The sequence below is a fragment of the Tiliqua scincoides genome, chromosome 6 (assembly GCF_035046505.1).
Source record: "Tiliqua scincoides isolate rTilSci1 chromosome 6, rTilSci1.hap2, whole genome shotgun sequence".
Classification (NCBI taxonomy): Eukaryota; Metazoa; Chordata; class Lepidosauria; order Squamata; family Scincidae; genus Tiliqua; species Tiliqua scincoides.
In genome coordinates, this window is record NC_089826.1 from 65,547,870 (window position 1) to 65,568,145 (window position 20,276).

Here is a 20,276-nt window from a genome sequence, read left to right on the forward strand (position 1 = left end):
AACTCAGACCTGCACCAGTGATATTGCGTTGATTCATGCAGGTGGATCTGGCTCAGGAAGGGCCTCGGGATTCACCGCCCCTTTCTGGGCCTGATCTGTCCACCCCTTCCCCATTGCCACCCTATTCTGCCCCTTTCCAGCCCTGTTCAACCCTGTCCCTGCCCTGCCCCATTCCAACCCCTGCGCCAGACTTACCTGCTCCAGTGGGCCTCAGTTGCTCCACTGGTGGGCGCAGGAAGGCTCCAGCCTTCTCACTGGGGCACCAGCTCCCTGCACTGTCCCAAAACACTTTCTGGCACTTAGCTACAGCCAGCACAGGCAGAACACACATTTCGCTGTCACTTCCCTCCAATAGGATTGGGCCATAACTATGTTTCCAGCTCTCATCACATTGGAAAATATGCTTGGCAAAATTGCCAAAAGATTGTGTGTGTGTGTGTGCGTGTGTGTGTGTGTGTGTGTGTGTGTGTGTGTGTGAAGGAAGCAAGTAAGAATTGTGTGTTGCTTTTTTCTGTTTTTGTGACTTCATAACTCTCTGTATCAAAGTTTCAAGGAGCAACTCAGCTATTTTCACAGTGAAAGTTACTATGTCAAAAAATGTCACCAGGAATGTTCTTGTATATCATGTTAATTGCATCTGCATTATGCAATTGACATACCATTCCCTGGTCTTTTTCTTTCCCTGGTCTGTTTCTCTCTAGCATGGCCCTCTGTGATCAACAAGCTTCTCCTCCCCTTATTAAAGTTTACAAAGTTTTCTATTCTCAAGTCTGATGCCAACATAGGATTGTAATGGCTCTTTTTGGCAGGTAGGGATAAGAATGCATACCAGAACCCGTGTTAGCATTTTGGGTACCCCATCAGATTCAACGTGAGCATTCCACTTAAAGGTTGAATGAGGGTCTTTAGACTTTCAAATAGGTGAAGCCCATTTCATACCACACAGACCAAATAAACAGAGTACTGTACAGGCCTCCTTTGAGACAAGTCACTGATTCAGTGCCAGAGGTTATTAGAAATTCATTTGCTCAGCTGACATGGTGACTTGCCGTGCAAGGATAAAAGCCATTATGAAAAGCATTACTGTTCTCCAAATGTGTACTTTGATTCCTGATATTACGGAGCAGACATGAAGTAGCAACAATGACTGGCCAGAGGGTAAAGCATCAGCCTTCCTTTCCTAAGAAAATATACTAGAAGACAGTTATTTTCTTAGTCTTTGTGCATTTCTTATGGCCCAATCCTATCCTCAGCTGGTGTGAGGGGCACAACAGCACAGGTGCAGCCGCTGCTGCATTCTGTGAGCTGGCTGGGGATCACAACCCAACAGAGAAGTAACATCCCAATCCAAAATGTGGCATCACTGTCAAGTGCAGCAGTGCCAAAACGGCTACCAGTGCATCCTACGGCACTGCAGCAGCCATCGGAGGTCCTCTTCCCCCCAAGGAAATCCCCGAGCGCTGCAGTGGGACTTTTCACATCTGCACAAGCTATTTTACTGGTTCCCCCCGCCCCAGAACACCTCCCCTCACCCCCAAGCCCTTACCGCTGCCCAGAGCTCTTATGGCGTCCAGCCAGCACTGAACTCAGCACCAAATAGCAATGGGCTGGCACTGACTTGGCACAGGGTTCACGAGTGGGCCTTACAGCATGTTTGTGATGCCCAGCACCGGCACTGGGCCATTGCTGGCGCTGGCCCAGCTCAGGATTGGGCCCTAAGTAAACACAATTCTTACTTATCTGCCACCCAATGATCTCCAATAGATCTACTCAGATCTGCGCCAGATCATTGGCTTGCAAAAGTCTGAGTGGGCCCAAGGAGGTGTGGTGAGAATAGGCAGGGCAAAGGACATTGGCAGTGCCACTGCTACCTACACCTGACCTGACTGACACCCCAACACTCTAGCCCAGTGATTTTCAACCACAGTGCTGCTGGTTGTGCCATCAATTGCCATTTATTAGTAGAGCCATCAGGGGATGTGAGCCCCCCACCAGCAGTGCAGTGTGCCTTGTCAAAAACCTGAGGGTGTGCCTTGACAATTTTAGCACTTTATCAGTGTGCAGTGAGACGAAAAAAGTTGAAAATCACTGCTCTAGCTAACCCAAGACACTCCTCTCCTCCATACATCCTTTTCCACTCCATTCTCTTCCTTTTCAAATCCAGGGAGGAGGAGCGGGGGGAGAAGCAGTGGAGGCAAATGGGCAGAGGTGGATCGGCCCGCTTGCCAATCTGAGGCAGCTACCTGAGGGTCTGATCCAGACCCATGCGCACCAGCTCACCGCTGGTGCACCAAAAGGCACATTTCTAGTCCTTTCCGTGGGCCCAGCACCTGAGCTATCCCAGTGCGAGCCCGGGCTGGGCCAACTGCGGCACTCAGCCCATATTCCACTGTCAGGCATTCGCCCAGACTGCCTGGCTGTGGAGGGGTGAGTGGGGGGAGGCAGGGAGAAGGCGTTCCGGGGCGGGGAGAGGTGGGGAGAAGGCAGCCCAACATGGGAGTCTCAGAGTCCTTGCCAGGTCCATAGCTGACGCAGAATTGAGCAGCCCCATTGCACAGCTACTTCCCTTACCCAGGGGAAGGGGATGAAATTCCCCTTCCGAGGAGCCGCCACGGGCTGCCTGGTTGCATGCAGGATACCACGGCAGCCATTTTTGGTGCCACAGCAGTCCCGCGCGTTGGGCAGCTCAAGACTGGGCTGCCCATCAGCGTCATGAATGGGCCAGTCCTACTTCTAGGAAAAGTGGAAGATAGGACATAATCCAGATTTCACCCTGGTTTCATTCCAATATCACCAAATCCTACCCCCCCCCAGTTAATAATATACTATTCTTGCTGCAAACTTAGCATAGCCTTTGATTTGCACCCCAACAGGTTGAGAGGCATGTGTTCCTTCTCTTACAGCTTAAGATAATTAAGTTGGTGAGGTCAATATGGCATGCATGACGGATTCTGAAGAGCTACTAGTAAATCAGTTGGAAGGGTCTGCATACACACCTTTCAAGTCATTGTTTACACTTCCTGCCTGGAAATCAGATCTCAGTCAGTGCTGTATAATCTTGGAAGGTTTTAATAGACCCTTAGAAAAAAGGGAAAGAAAAGAAAATGATCCCTCAGCAAAGTAAATAAGACTCTTTTCCTACTCCCAGTGGCTTTTCTAAGAAATATAAATCTGTCTATTTGCAAAGAAAAATCTCTTGTTTCAAAAGGAGGCATTCGGTTTTGGAAGGGTGACAGAGGAAGGCTCTTGACAGTAATCCTACTATGGGTAATTGCTCGCTTATTGACCCAAAGCAAGAGTCTGCACCAACTGCACTCTCACTTCTTGAAGCTGCAAACAAGCAACAGGATAGATCAGCCATTTTAAACCACTGTGCTGTGGCACACTGATGTGCCGCAAATGGCCCCCAGGTGTGCCACGGGAATTAGGGAGAGGGTCATTTATCAATAGGACCATTGGGGAATGTGAGCCCCCATTGACAGCACAGTGTGCCTTGTCAATTGTCAAAAAGCTGATGGTGGGCCTTGACCATTTTAGTGCCTTGCCAGTGTGCCGCGAGGTGAAAATGTTGAAAATCACTGGGCTGGATTATTCAAATTAGCCTTGATTTCTGTCCTGTAGCACTTCATCACCTTCATCAAAACAGGAAAGTTTTCCCTTTCCCTTTTCAGCATTTCTATCATGTTGACATTTCATTGCACTGTATAATGGATTCTAGTACCTGCACACCTACACCCAAATTTCCTACCTAAGAAAGGTTAAGTGTTACACTAAGCAAGTTACAGAATAGGATGCAACCAAGGAGCCTACCACTGTTTTCCCCAGTAGAATAATAGATATTGAGAGTTTTCCTCTTTGGAAAGTGTGACTACTGTATTACATTTCACGGAGTGCAAGGTTTCTCAAACTGTGGGTTGCAACCTGATTATTGGTGGGTCATGAAGCTGAAAATGACAGGATGATAACTGAGAAGGAAAATGCATGGAGCCCTATGGAAAGTGAGCCACTTCATGTGTTTACATGTGAGTAGCCAACCATGCCTTGACCCAACGCAGAGGGCAAGCCAAGAGGAGTCCAACGCCATCAGAGCGGTCCCTATCCAATGGTTGGCAACCTTCAGTCTCGAAAGACTATGGTATAAGCCTACAGCACCTGGTATTCCCAGGCGGTCTCCCATCCAAGTACTAACCAGGCCTGACCCTGCTTAGCTTCCGAGATCAGATGAGATCAGGCATGTGAACGCAGCCCAAAACACACCCAAGAAGGAAGTTTCTATGTCAGAAAATGTTACTATGTTGTGAGCCCCTCTGCCTGAGAATTACAGTTCCTGGCAGCAGGAGGGAACAGGGATACAGATACGTCATGTCATAACAACTTCTAAATGTTCAGCTGGGGTGCAGAACTCCAGTGGCATAGCTAGAGAGGAGGGGGAGCACCCAGCGGGGCGGACAAGCGGCCCCTCCCTTCGGAGCCATTCCCAGCAGAGGGAGCAAAACGGAGCCGTACGGCTCCGTTTTGCTCCCTCCGCTGGGAATGGCTCCGAAGGGAGGGGCCGCTTGTCCGCCCCGCTGGGGCTCCCTGCCAGGCTGGGTGCTCTACTCCCCTCCAGCTACGCCACCGCAGAACACCCCACAGGTTTGCCTTCCAGGGTAGCAGCTCCCTGTGTCTCCCATAGAACCCCCTATGGCAAGTGTTCTCAAACTTTTTCAACTGCCAGCTCCCTTGACCTACTGGCCCATTGACCATTAGGGATGCAATCCTATACATTGTATAGGGAACAGGTTATTTGTGAGGATTCCGCGGCTCCCCAGGGAGCCATGAGTCACAGTTTGGGAACCACTGCCCTATGGTGATCATAGCAGGCAGGTAGGTTATCTCCCACATGAATGAAAATGGGGAGTGGCTGTAGCTCAGCAGCAGAGATTTGCACAAAGAAAGTCCCAGATCCATGGCATAATCATGCGGGCAGAGAATAATTCCTGTATGGAAATCCTGGAGAGCTGTTGCCAGTCACTGGTGACGAAACCGAACTTAGACTAACCATCCCCTGATTCAGTCTAAGCCAACTTTCTCTGCTTCTCAAACAGTACAATCAGAAGCAAACAGCGCTCTGCTCTTGCACTGATGTCCTCCACTTTCAAGCCAGAAAAGCATAACATAATTAACAACTGCCCTTGATGACCGACCTCTGGTTATCAGCCAAGTCGTAAACCTGGCCTTTCAGTAGTCATCAGAAACAATACTGCTCTCCATTTTAATTGCAGGCCTTTCTGCATTAAGGCCCCACAGCTTCAATATAAATAACAGTTCTCCATGCTAAAACTTGACATTAATAATATCCTACGCAGCGATAAATCTGAACTCCAAAGTTTGCTTGTTAAATGATAATGATTGGAAAAGATTAACCTGCAAGGTTGGAAAAAAAATTGCAAGATGGGGTTGATACGGACACTTAGAATATGTTTTATGTGCTCCTTTTGGCGAATGTATGTATGTCAGTGTGTATACATTCTGAGTTTTAATAGGACCTTATTTATGCGACAGAGGCACAAACTTGCTCACTGTACTGAGGACAGAAATATTACAACAAATGAACCTTATACAGGTGCACCTCCGTATCCACAAGAGATCTGCTCTTGGACCCCCTGCGGATACCGAAAACTGCTGATACAGAAATCCAGAGCTTTGGCTCCTTAAAACCCTCCGACGGTGACTGGAGCAGAGCTCGGGTTGCCTCTGGAGAGCTTTGTGAAGCCTGCAGAGGCCGCGCATGTCCACCTGCAGCCTCTGTGGGCTTCAGAATGGCTGTTTCAGGCTGGAAAATGCGACTTCTGGTTTTCTTTGGGAAGCCTGAAGTGAAATTTTAATGCCACATTAAAATGTTACTTCTGGTTTCCCGAGGGAAACCAGAAATTGTGTTTTTCAGCCTGAAACAGCCATTCTGAAGCCCGCAGAGGCCGTGGGTGGATGTGTGCAGCCTCTGCGGGCTTCTCCTACAGCAGTAGCAGTTACATCTAATGACCTTTTTCCAGTGTTATTGGCTTTTGGTTGAAGTCTATTCTCCTCTCCTCTTTTATCAATGCGGGAAAATCTTCATCAATCTTATTAAGGCTGCATCCTATACACACTTACCAGGGATGGGCAGCCCTAACTAGCTACTGCTGTATCCCAGACTGCTGCTGGGATCCCAGACTGCTGCTGTATCCCATGGTGCCAGAGAGGCAGCCACAGGTCTCCTCAAGGTAAGAGAACATTTATTCCTTTACCTCGTGTCAAACCCCAGCAGCCACTATGAGTTTACTCAGATCTGGACCAGCTCAATCACTGTCACAGATCTGAGTCGATCCATGTAGGGCTGGGAGGGGGGGATAGGATGCAGTAGTAGCCTCTGCTGCACCCCCTCCCACTGCACTGTTAGGCCCTGCCTGTTGTCATAGGCAAAGGATGTAGTGTTTCCCAATCCTATTCTTCCGAATTCATTTCTATTCTTCAACGTCAAGCCTTTGTTACAGTGGCAGAAACATTTATTCGTTGGAACATAAGAAGAGCCTTGCCTTATGAATTTATGTTATTTTAATTTTTGCAAATTCAGCCTCATGCAATCGTAATTCATCCTCTTTGATCCAGCAGCATTATTTTATATATTCTCCAGCAATGCTCTCAACTGCAGTAAAGAACTCATAACAACAGTATTCTGCTTTGATTAATGCTGTGATGAAAGTAGCCATGAAAAGGAGCATGTTCCAATTACCATAGTGATCAAGCTTTATTGAGTAATTGGTTTAAAATGATTTCCTCTGTCCTGCAGATTCCCTCAGGGGCAACAAATGAGCAGCAGCCTGGCCTATAATTGGCTAGCTAGGCCAGGTGACTCTCATGCCTATTTCCTCCAGAGGAAATAAGCTTAATGAATGAAAAACTCATTTGACTACAAAGCATTGGGGTTGTCCATCATGAAAAAGAAAAGAAAAATGACTAAGCCTAAATGGAAACTTCCATTATTACCAGCAATACCCTGGTTGCTGTAGCTATACGTACAGTCCCAAATCTGCAGTATACTTCACCAGAGTGGGTTCTTCCAAAGGACTGATCAGTCCCTCTCAACGGCAGTATTGTGTGATATTTCCAAACAAATCCTATCACAGTAGATAGATCACAAAATGTTGTCTTTGACATTGGTTAAAAATATTTGAAGATATACTTTGTGAAAATGCATCTAGACTTTTCTACAAGTGTACATATGTACACATATGTGAACAATTCTCATTATGGTCTTCCCAATGTAAGGCCTTACATTATGTGTAAGATTGGCAAGTTGCAACCTCGGCTTCTTTCACCTGGATTCCCCTTTCTTCACATGAAGTTCTTGTTTCTATATAGAAGCAGGGAAAGGGACTCAAGGAGTGGGTGGGTGGAAGTGTTTGGAGAACCCACAACTGCCAATTCAGCCAGGAATGTAAAGATATAGGAGAAATCTCCAAGCTGCGACTAGGTAACCTACTGCTATGAAAACTGAATCAATTCAATTGAATTGAATCAGTCACCACTTTGGAGGAGGGAGGAATATCTCATGTCTTCAAATGAGAGGTGACATTTTTCAGATCAGATTGGATCTCCTGCAAGGAAATCACCTGGAGCTTAGGAGGAAATTTATCCCATCATTGAAAGGTTGTTTCCTAAAAAGGAAGTTGTGCTCCAATCTGCAGTGAAATGAAGCACTTTGAAAAGGGATGAAACAGCTTAATAATAATAATAATATAGGTATTTATATACCGCCTTTCTTGGTCTTTATTCAAGACTTTATTCAACTTACATTGAACATTACATTGAACATTGAACATTACATGTTCTTTGAGTGAACATTACCAGAAACACAATGTATATGTTCAATTGTGCTTGATAAAGAAGAGATCATATTTCTCCTTGCTCCTAGCCCCAAGAACCTTGGGAATGTGGGATATGTGTACGTCCAAGTGCAGTGGCATAGCTAATGATCTGTGTAGCCCAGTGCCAAGCTCAAAATGTTGCCCCGGAAGTGATGTCACAACCGGAAGTGACATCATACCCAGGCTTTTTAAAAAGTAAAAGTTGGGAGGAACCTACCTCCTCCCCCCAGCAGCTCACCACCCAGTTGCTCTGCTGCCTCCCCCCAGTGGCATAGCTAAGGCAACTATCTGCAACCAAGAAGATTTTGTAGCCCCCCCACATGACAAAAACAAATTTAATTAAGTAAATAAATAAAAAGTTATTGGTTCCATGCTGAATCATAACAACATCTCCTTGGCACTCAGAACAAACAGTCCCATAGGTCAGTTTGGAGTTAAGCAAATCCACTTTTTGTTCCACAAGTCAGTTGCGTTTTCATTTTCTGGTTAATTGGCCATAAGGACAACAGATATTCCAGTGCCGTTTGTTTCATTGCATTCTGCATTAAATTACCTTTCCAATGATATATAACATGATGGTACTATTCATTCATATCAAGATTTTCACAAGTTTGGTCACTAGTGTCAAGCTCAGCTTGTTGCCCCCCTAAAGCTTGATGCTACCCACTGCACCCCCTTAGCTACGCCACTGTCCAAGTGTATGGCACTAAACTGTAAACTCCTGCTGTGCCCCCCATGGTGCCCTTGCCTGCCCCTGATGGTGCATAGGGCTACCAGATTAGAGGGTTCTGGGGTCAACTAGGCTGGGTAGGCCTTCTGATGAGCATAGGCACAACCTGGCTGGCCATCATGCCATCCCAGTATAGCATAATGTTATCACTCCGCTGCACTACCCGTTATGTCCATAAAATGTGTAAAGCCACTTTGTGCAGTGAATATAACTTTTCTGTCATAAAAATATATGCAGCAGGGAATTTTATCTCTATTACTCTAGCTTTTGGGGGGGAACTATACTTTTATTAGCAAATTATATATATTAATAACCAGTGAAGGCAAATGTTTGACCATCTGAACCTCACTTTCATGTCAAGTGACAAAAGTTTAACACGCTGAGATTCTTCAGAGTTCAGACACAGTGTACAAAAACACCAAAGACCACACTGAAGCTAAAGCTGTAGCCAGAGGCCTGGTATCTCATGCACACAGTTGGGGTGTTCTGCAATCTATCATGCTGTTTGCTATGAGGATATTTATACCAACGTTTAGAATGGCACGCATATGTCTTACAATTCTGGGTTTGTATCAGCTAGTCAGATGACCCATTCCAAATTGCTGCTCCTCTGTAGCATGCTGTTCAAAAGAGGCAGCAATGGAAGGGGTGCAGCTCCCAAAAGGAGCACTTGGACTTTTCAGGGAAGGGAGAGGACAATGAAGTCCTTCTTATCAGTCCCCATCCTATAAACAAAGTTTAAAAAGAGGAGACTACACCTATTAAAGTGAATAATTGTGCCTGTTGGGCAAACTTTCACAGATCCTTTGCCATCTGTCTTGAACTCTTTGACTCCATTCCATACAATGCAGCTTCCTTCAGAAAAATGATCTTAATTCTGTCAGTAGGCATGGCCTCCAGGCAGTATGTGATCATGCTGTTTCTTTCATGGGTTGGCCTGTGCCCCTTATTTAAACTTCTAGCGAATATTAAAATCTCAGAATATAAAAAAGAGAGTGGTTTTACTGAAAACTGTGTTCAGACATAGAACAATGGTTGTTGTTGGTTGTTGTTCCAGCGTAAATATCCTTTATCTCTTCTATCATTCTAATCCCTAAAACACAATTTTTGGGCAATACAAAATTGCTGTCTTGGTCACTTTGAACACAGGTTCTCTTTGGTTGTGTGGCAGTTAAAGGCATACAAGGAACTGTGGCATACCTGAGGGGGGCAAGGGGGCAAAATGGTTGAAAAGCACTGGTATAGGATTGTGCTGACAGTGGCTGTATAGAAGCCTGCCATAGTAGGTACAACTGTTTTCCATAATGAACTGTGCTGTCTTTTTGTTTGAGTGCAGGAGGCGAACACACACAGTCTTACTTCACAATTTGCATGTATTTTTCAGTACACAAAGGTCTTCATAATTTTGAATATCTGTATGTCTCCTTATCACAGCCCCCATGAGTTCCATTAAGCTTAGAAATCATGATTTGCCCAAGGCCAACTTGAGCAAACATGCCTATAAATGGGGTTGTGTAGTAATCAGTAACACTCTGGGAAATTTGCAAAGCGGAGGACGAAGCTGCCTTAAAAACCTGAAGAGAAGATAGAGGAAGAATGAGTCATTGCTCTGGACAAATGCCCAAAAATCCAGCTGAAGAGATCAGAAAGAAGGTAGTCGTGATGGAAATGTGTCCTAATCTTATCCATTGTCACAATATGCAGAACTTAGGCCTAGTTCGTGCAACTTCTTTTGAAAGGGAGGACTCACACTTTGATCTTTTTTTTAAAAAAAATCTCAGTATTCAACTGATAAAAAGAGTCATGTAAAAGTGATTTCAGGAGATTCTTGCTTCCTCAAAAAGACTAAGCAAATAGTAATTTGCTTTAAAAAAAAAAAAAGAGGTTTTTTTCCCCACAAGAGTTAAACATTTGTCCTTCTTCAAAATTCTACTCAGGGTGACTCCTCTTCAGAATTTGCCATGTGAATTCATCTTCCACTCTCTGAAGTAGGCTCAGAGCTCAGGCTCAGAAAGAGCTTGGTCATAAGGCATTCCAAGCACCAAGCGCAAATCATCAACTGTCCTCACTGTATCCCTACAACTAACACCGTCTTAACTAACTGTGAAGGATATTCTTAGAAAGGCATCATGAGTGCGCCAGCAACACACTCCATAGCTCTGATCTATGCACTAGGATGTAGCCAAGAGAAAGCAGAATTCTGGGATTTCTCCTACAGCAGAACCAGCAATATCATCAGTAGGAGCACTCAGGAAAGGCTGGCCTTGCTTTGTGCAAGGCCTTTTATAGGCTTTGAGCTATTGCAAGACCTTCTTTCATTCATATAAGTTCCATCTCTAATATATTAATTTATGTAAATTTATTCAAATTTGAAATGTAAATTAATTCCTTTTTTTCCCTGGCCCCTGTCACAGTGTCAGAGAGATGATGTGGCCCTCCTACCAAAAAATTTGTACATCCCTGGTCTAGACCACCGTATTTATCAAGGAGTACCAGAGTCCAGATAAGTCATTCATATTACATTAAGTCTACAACTCTATACACATTTACCTGGGTATAACTCCTACTGAACAGAGGGACTTACTTTTAAGTAAACATGCAGAGACTAGCACTCCATTATGCTTTTTATATTTGGCATATTTTAAATTATGTTTCTCAATTTCTAAGCATTTGCTATTGCAACCACCTCCAAGAGTTGGGGATGAAATGAGCTAAATCTTTAAGTTAAGCATAATATGTGTCAAAGTAGAAATAACAGTCCGATCCTAATAGACTTTCCAGCATCAATGCATCTGCAATGCAGCCCCAAGGGAAGGGAACAAACGTTTCCTTACCTTGAGGGGAGGCACCCACGGCTATCCCCCTGCTGCAGAATGCAGTGCACACCCTGTTGGCACGGGTGGAAAGTTGCCTCCCTGCCCCCATTATGCCCCTCTCTCTGCCCAGTTTCACCCCATCCCTGCCCCCATTCTGTCTTCCCCCATCCTCTCCCACGTCTCCCACTGACCTACCTCCACCAGCAGGTGGCAGGAGAGCAGATCATGCAGGTGGGAAGGTGCCAACTTTCCTGCCACCATCCCAGCAGTGCACTAGTGAGCATGATGCTGGAAAGCACCTTGCAGCAGTTAGCACTGGTGGAACTCTTGTCTCACCAGTGCTAAAGCCCAACAGATCTGGGCTGCTAGAGGGGTATAGTTATGAGGGGGAGGTGTCATGACAAGCTCCTGCACTTCAAAATTCACCACTGCCCCCCCCCTCCACTGAGTCCACATTTGTCAGCACAGGCAAATGCTTTGCCTGGGAATGTTTCATCCCCATTATTGCAAATGCTGGTGATTAGCATTCATAATTACCAGAAGGTGCTCTCCCTGGGAACAGCATTTGCCTGTGGGTGGAGCTATAGCAGGGGAAGGGTTCCCCACAGGCTCCCAGACCCTGTCGAACTATGGAGACTCCCTGGCTAAAAAAAAATCTGAAATGTTAAATTTCCTATTTGCTTACAAAACCACCATTGACTTATAATGCAACCACCTGCAACAACAAGCAATTATGTTGCTTGTTTACCAAAATAGTAATCCGTCCTTAATGCAAAATCTCCCATTAAGAATTATATGGAAAAACTTATGTCAGGCCACCAGAGCCCCTTAGAGACTCTCCTTTTTATGGGCCAGGCCAACTTGTAACCCTCAGCTATGCAAAAGGTATCTAAAAAAGACAGGCACATTCACCTAAGCCAGTAAAAACAGGAAGATATAGAAGGTAATTGACAGAACCAGTAATCCATGAAAAGCCAAGCTTTAGCTAAACTACAGTTCCATTCTTTTGTTGACTATTAAAGTAAATTAATGATCTGAAGCTATGTAGGGGTTTCCAGAAACAACAACATAATTTCCAACCTGCCAACATTACACAGCCGCCTGTACTACAGGGAGATGTTGACTTTTCAAGGAGATCCCTTATTCAGACACCATGCTATGTATGTATATTTTGCATGTTTTTGCATCCTTACAGACTATAGTACAGAAACAACTGAAATTTGGGGTACACAGTAATGTACCTTAAAAACAAGATTCCCTGCAGTTTTTTTCTCCTGCACAGAAAGACCAGCTTCCTCACTGTCACCTTTGCAGAGCTTTTGACAAAGGTATATTTTTACAAAGTGGACACTGATTGAGTTATCTTTCTTGCATATCCCTTCCCTGCATACTCCAGGCAGACTGTCTGCCCTTTCTTTATCTTTTTATAGCTTCACTTCCAAGTTTATCCAATTCAGCATTTGTTTGGTGCCTGGGCACACAGTCAATATTTAAAGAGTTGATAAATTGATCCCAGGTAAGGGGCAGGAGGGTTTGTGACACCATAAGCTCCCCGCCAATCCATGTAGAGCACAGCTGGATTCTGCCTCAAGCATACAGAATCATTTTCATCTGAGCCCAATCCTGGGGAAAGGATTGTACATTCAAAACAAAACACAGTGACTGCACTCGTACCGCCTTCACCACTATAAGTATGAATGCTTCAGTGTGCATTTTAAGTGACAACAGCATAAACTACAATCCTGTGGTTCAACAGCATGGAGAGAAACTCTCTCCATGTTCACTCCATGCTTCTGCAGAGGAGCACTGAATGCAGAGAGAGGCAGGCCATGACCAAGGAGGAAATAAGCATAGGGGGATATGTGGTCCTTATGAGAATTGGTTTCCAGCAAGTGGCTCAAGAATCAGGACCAATGTCGATTACAGCAATGGCATCACACCATATACAGTACATGTTTTTTAAAGAGGAAAAAGATGGGGATGAGAGAAGGAGGGGAATGTACAGACCCCCCCCCAAAAAAAAAAGTGGGTCCCATGTTGAAGGTTGACATAAAAGATAGATTCTAGGTCTGAAAAGGCTGAAGACAATGTCAGATACTAACTAGTGATAGTAGGAAAGTTTATAATTATGTGAGTTAGTCCTGCTGCAGTGTGGTGTAGTAGTCGGATTGTTAGACTAGGATTAGTGAGACTCAGGATCAAATTCCCATACAGACAAGTCACAAAGGGTGCAATCCTAACCAATTTTCCAACACTGGCATAGCTGTGCCAATGGGGTATGTGCTGCATTCTGCAGTTGTGGGGTAGTCACAGAGGCCTCCTCAAGGTAAGGAAATGTTTGTTCCCTTATCTCGGAATTGCATTATCCTTATGTCAGTGCTGAAAAGTTGGATAGGATTGCGGCCTAAGTGACCTGGGCTTAGTCTGACCTACCTCACAGGGTAGTTGTGAGAATTAAATGAAAAGAATCAGATATGCCCTCCTGAACTCTTTGGAGGAAGGGAAAGATATTAAATATATATATATAAATAGGAGCATAGGAAGCTGCTTTATATGGAATCAGATCATTGCTCCATCTAAACACAGTCTGGCAGCGGCTCTTTAGAGCAGTGATTTTCAACCTTTTTCATCTCTCAGCACACTGACAAGGCACTAAAATTGTCAAGGCACACCATCGGTTTTTGGACCATTGACAAGGCACACCACACTGACAGCAAGGGCTCACATCCCCCAGTGGCCCTACCAACAAATGATCTTCCCCCAAATTCCCGTGACACACCCACAGACCATCCATGGCACACCAGTGTGCCACGTCACAGTGGTTGAAAATGACTGCTGTAGAGGTTCAAACCAGTGTTTGAACCCCACCACTACCTGGGGATGCAAGCAACTGAAACTGGAAGTTTCTGCATGCATAGTACAGTATAAGTTCCACCACTGAGCTACAGCCCTCCTGGATGAATTATATGCATAAGGTAACACTTGACTGTATTACATATTGAATGCCATTTCCCCCTGAAGTTCTTCTCTGGATCTACATACACATGCATACATGGAGAAAGAGAGATAGCTTTCTGCTCTGATCTGCCCCTCCTTGTACTGAACAAAAAAATGGCCACGTTCCTGTGTCTCATCGATACATAAAGCAGCTGCCAGCAGGCATCAAAAGGCAGCATCTGCATTTGCTACAGTGCCAATGTGTGTAGCCAAACTACAACTCCCAGGGGGCAATGCATTAAGTACACATGTGTGTGCACACACAGCAGCAGCTCATTTATGCCAGCATTACAGGCTGGGAGTGAGACATTTTTTTCTCAACACCTGCTGAGAAAGCTCATAAACCAGTTCCCGTCAAAGCACGTGGCACTTGCCCATCACTGCTGATAGCAGCTCTCAGGGAAATTGACTTCAGGGTGCTTGAGCACATTAAATGCTGTGTCTAATGTTGCCAATTTTGCAATTTGGGGACTATACAAATATCGGAGACTGACACATATAATCAATCACCTGGATTAAAACAAATCATGAGATTGCAATGCCTCTGAGTCAGTTACAGTGTCAGAATGAAGAAGGCTTGCTTTACATGTACAGACTGACAGGCAGGTGTGTCTTCTCTTTGCTTGTCAGATTAGTACTGGCAAATCCCTAAAAGCTGAGTGTTGCTAAAGGTATGCAGTCAAAAAAACAAAGTCTGACTTATGAATCAGACTCCCCAGGTCTTCAGCGCAGAAGCTCTACTATGATTCAGAAATGAGTGTGGAAAGCAAGGAACCAGCAGCCAACAGGCAGCACATTTCTGCAACACAGCAGTTGGCTTAGAGACGAACCCAAAAAGTGGGGCAGGCTTTGGCACACATGCCACGGCAAAATGAAATGAGACACACTGAAAAAATTCAAGTGTGGGTTTTTAAAATGACCTTCCTTAACTCTGTTACAAAGTTTAAAGATATTTTAATGTAGGGTTGTTGTTGTTTTAATTCTTTCTGGCTCCCTCAAAGAAAAATCTAGCCCTGTGTGGTAACACTAGTTGATTTTAAGCTTACATTTCAATGATACATGGAAGAACTATAGTTAACACATATGTTGTTGGCAACCTTCAGTCTTGAAAGACTATGGTATCGCGCTCTGAATGGTGGTTCTGGAACAGCGTCTAGTGTGGCTGAAAAGGCTGATTTGGGAGTGACAATCCCTTCCACACTGGGAGCAAGTGCAGTCTGTCCCTGGTCTGTCTCCCTGGCTATGGGCCTTCCTTCTTTGCCTCTTTGCCTCAGTCTGTTGGCCAAGTGTCTCTTCAAACTGGGAAAGGCCATGCTGCACAGCCTGCCTCCAAGCGGGCCGCTCAGAGGCCAGGGTTTCCCACTTGTTGAGGTCCATCCCTAAGACCTTCGGATCCCTCTTGCAGATGTCCTTGTATCACAGCTGTGGTCTACCTGTAGGGTGCTTTCCTTGCACGAGTTCTCCATAGAGGAGATCCTTTGGGATCCGGCCATCATCCATTCTCACGACATGACCGAGCCAACGCAGGCGTCTCTGTTTCAGCAGTGCATACATGCTAGGGATTCCAGCACGTTCCAGGACTGTTGCCGAGAATGCATCGGAGGCACTATATATGTCAGTGATATCCATGAGTACTAGTAGTGAACTAGTCCTCATGGACCTAGATGAGAAACCAGTGATCCACAGAATGGAATTGGCTCTGAATGTAATTTTGTTGTGTGTCATTGTCTGTCCCCCCAGGTCCCATCAGATTTTAATTAAGCTATGGTAAAATGTTGGGCATTGGGGTCAAACAGGTCAAGAACTAATCAAGACCACCTACTAAGTGGGCAAAGAAGCACCTTTCAAAGTGGTGCCCTCTTATATTTAGCAGGGGGGAAACAACTGTATGGTGCCTTTTCCAGTGGCTGTTGCTGCTCTCTCTCTCTCTCTCTCTCTCTCTCTCTCTCTCTCTCTCCCCTTTTTTTAGATTGTGAGCCCTTTGGGGACAGGGAACCATTTGATTTATTTTACTAAGATACAGTAAACTGTGATCTACACCTATTGTGTACTCCTATTGAAAAGCTGTATTCTTGTTAATAGTAACCAAGAGCCCACACCCATCAAAGGTCAAACCAATCTCAAACCTCTGATACCTGTACCAGCAGTAGTATGTGATGCAGCATTGGGGGTGGGTAGGAGGCACCATGTGAATGCCCAAGGAAGCATTTTACCCCAGGGTCCAGAGCAAACTGGCACGTTCTGCAGTCTTACTCAGAAGGAAAAGAAAAATGGATTCAAATCACAAGAAAGTCTCTTGGATTTTGTATGTCTATCTGACTATAGTTGTGTATAATATTTGCTTTGCTGGAACACATGCGCTCAATAACTGGGAAACCCTTGTCACTAACTGATGCCAATTCAGTTATGGAAATGGGCCACTTGTGAGGGTATCTGATGGTGAGGCAAAATACATTACTGGCCCCTGCATCATTTTGAAGTTTTGAATTCAGTACAGAAGAATTCCCAAGAGTACAGAAGTTGCCAGGCTCTGGGTACGTTCACTGAATGGTGCCACTGCAGTGCATCCCTGAGGTAAGGGGAAAAAAACATTTCCATACCTTGAGGAGGCCTCCATGACTGCGCCCCCCCCCCCATTGCAGAATGCAGCACATGCCCCATTGGCATGGCTGCTTCAGTGCTGAAAAGCTGGATAAGATTGGGCCCTTAGTCATTTTACGGGCAGGGGGAACCTTACTTCAAAAGGCCACACAAGGCTGTTTGTAGTAGTGAGATGTGATGCTGACTATATGCAGTGGGAGCTTGGTGGAGTGGTCCTGTGGTATTGCTTCACCGCATACCCATGTGCTAATTTGTCACCAATGACTTTCACTGAACCCATTTCATCAAGAAGAAATGGCACAATCCTTCACTTCACACCCAGAGGGGATTGCTCCAAAAGCCAGGAGGCTGTGCTGATTTCAGCTTGGAGGTTCTATGAAGCATTCGGCATATGGAAAAGAATGATATGAAATTAGTGTTGCAGTGTTATTAGGTGATATTAAGGCTGAACCAGTAAGCATTTTAGGTTTCATTGAACTCATGCATAGTAGGGGACAGGTATACCGTATAGGCTAGTGCTGCATTGTAAGTCAAAGTAAAAACTGCAGCCCTGTGCAGGCTTACTTGGTGCAAATGCTGTTGAAATTCTCAGCCCTTGCCTCTTAGTAAATAGATATTGGAGCAGACTGAAAGAGAATTAACCCTTGCAAGTGCAGAGATATACTTAGAACAACCCTGAAGTAAGCCCCTGCTGATTTCAAAGGAGGCGACTCCCTGGTAAGGCTGTGGGGGGGATATTCACGGCTACTTGGGAGTAAGTCCTAGTGAACTCAGTGAGCCTTACTTCTGAGTATGCCTGCTTAAGTGTGCCCCTGTCACTGTGTTTGGGACTGTAGCCTTCATTCTCATGAATCCAACTTCCCAAGTAAGGCTGCAGTCCAATCCACATTAACCTGAGAGCAAGTCCCATTGATTATAGTAGTATTTACTTCTGAGTAGGCATGCATAGGATTGTGCTTTAAGGCTGCAACCCTATCCACACTCACCTGGGTGTAAGTCCTATTGACATGAATGGGACTTGCTTCTGAGTAGACATGCATAGGATTGGACTCTTGAGTCCCACTGCGTTCAGTGGGGTCTCCCTCCTCCCACCCCAACAGGGCTGCAGCCTCAGCGACCTCCCATTTAGGAAAAGCATGGAAGACAAGCCACCAGTAGGGAACTGAGGCAGAGGAGACCATCAAGGAGGGAGGGAGGGAGGGAGGGGGCAGTGGGCGAGCCCTCCTCCTCCTCCTCCCCCCCAGTGTGCTGCTGGCTTAGACGGGGCGTGCAGCTGCTAAGGCTGCCCCCCCCCTCGCCCGCAAAGCCCCTTCCCTGCGCAGGAGGCAGGAGAGGCTTCCCAGCCCGGATCTCAGAGCAGCCCGGCAGGGGTAGGACTGGAGGCTGCTGCGGGCGCTTCCTCGACGGGAAGGAACCCAGGGGAGCGACGGGAGGTGGGGTGACTCTGCCGGCCTGGAGACGACAGCCTTTGCCTGCCTGGCGCCTGGAGGGCTCGCAGCTGCGGAGGAGGAGTTGCGCCCGGCGGCGGCAGCAGCAGCAGGGGAGATGAGTTGAGGCGCTGCCCCGAGGAGCGATCCTGGGCCGGACCCCCGTCTTTGCATGCAGCTGGCGGCGGCGCGGACCCCCTGGATGTGCAAAGAGCGGCGGCAGCTGGAGACCATGATCCTCACGCGTAAGCAGCCCGGCCAGGGCCGGGGGGGGGCGCGGAGAGCGGTGCCCTGGCTGGCTCTTCTTCCGACGGCCGTAGAACTTGGAAGCAGTGGCGCAGCCGGGGGGGGGGCAAAGCACTAAGTCTTGCGGGGAGCCTCATCGGAGCCAGACCAACGCCTTCGTTTTGCTCCTTCCCATTTAGGGGAAGCATCGAAGACAAGCCACCACTGGGGAACTGAGGCATGGCTCCGAAGGGGAGGGGGAGGCTCCCTGCAAAACTTAGTGCTTTGCCCCCCCCTTCTGGCTACGCCACTGCTTGGAAGGGGCATTCTCTCTGGGGCAGGAAGGGGCTTGCCAGGCGGATGCCTCCCATCCTCCCAGTGTCAGATGTGGGGAGGGGGTTTCAGTGGCGAGGGGCCAAAGCGCTCTGCACGCGCTCAGAGGAGGTCTTCGCTTCGTGAGGATGTCGCGCTTTCCGGGGAACGCGCTGGGGCCAAATGAAGGGGGGGGTGGAGAGGTTTGTCATGACCAGGCAGTGCTTTTTCCTCCGTCTCGTGGGTTCCAGCCGTGCGCTTTTCCTCGGGAGTCGATCCCACTTAAGAGAGGGGAGAGCTGACGAGACTCCCAGGGCAGCAGGCTGCAGAAGATGCCCTCCGCCGTGGGTCGTGTTCTTGCTGCAGGGGAGAAGCGCGTGGAAGATGCTGGGGACGCGGCGAGGCTGCCTTTGGGGGCGGCTGCATAGAGACCCTCGCAAAGGTGTGCCTGGGAAGACTTGGGCTGCCAGCATCGAGCCCTCTCTGGCTTGGGGGAGATTCCAGATCTCCGAGCAGGAGACGGCTGCTGCCCTCTGGAGATCGGACGATTAGATCAAGGTGACGCTGGGGGGGGGGGGGAGAGAGAAGAATCCAGCAGGATCCAAAGGGTAAAGGAGAGACCCTTATCTCTGCACGTAGCCTGTCTCCCTCACTGCCAGTCTGGAGGGGCTCGCCTCTGTCAGAAATGTGGTGGATCTGCTTCTCTGTGTGCAGTCTGGTTTATTTCATGCTCTCTGGTTAATTTCATGCCGCCTGCTCAATCTCCAGCCTGGCTGACGTTTGTGTTTCATTTTCCCTTCCTAATAAGCTGAAAAGGCCCCTGGTGTGTGTTCCACTCTGTTTTCAGGTCATCTTTTCATACCTGGGAATTTTTAAAGAAGGATCCCCCACAATATCAAACAATTGCAGGCATTGCTCTGGTGAGAAAATAGTTCTCTCCAGCAGCGCTGCTGACCAGGTATGGAGGAGAAGAACATTCAGTTGGCCATATGAAGGTCATTGCAACATCAGGGAAAGCAGAAAGCCTTGACTGGTTGAAGCCATGTGGTGGTTTCCCTTGAAATGTGTTTTAGATTAGTGCCCTTTCCATTTCACACCACCGAAAGCTTTCTGAGATGAGCTCCATCAGGCCATGAGTGACTTGGAACTGTGTACATAGGTATGTTGAAAGACAGCCATAGATGAAAGGGTTAAATCAGGATGTGCGAGGCTTCCCCCCCTCCTTAAGTGCCAAAGAGAAGGAAGCTTACAATCCCTTTTGAAGTTTTTCAATAATTAGTCT

General features: G+C 46.7%; 1 protein-coding gene across 4 annotated transcripts in view; it reads left to right on the plus strand.

Annotated features, from left to right (window-relative positions):
- DLC1 (DLC1 Rho GTPase activating protein) overlaps positions 1–20,276 on the plus strand; it is a 228,071-nt gene that overhangs the window by 158,401 nt on the left and 49,394 nt on the right. The window contains exon 1 of one of the 4 annotated variants that reach the window (XM_066632838.1): positions 18,351–18,702. The exons of the other annotated variants lie outside the window; for them this stretch is intronic. Within the exon in view, the coding sequence (XP_066488935.1) occupies positions 18,630–18,702 (73 nt within the window). The 5' untranslated portion in view covers positions 18,351–18,629. Of the gene's footprint in view, positions 1–18,350; positions 18,703–20,276 lie in introns of those variants that run through there. 4 annotated transcript variants of the gene reach the window in all.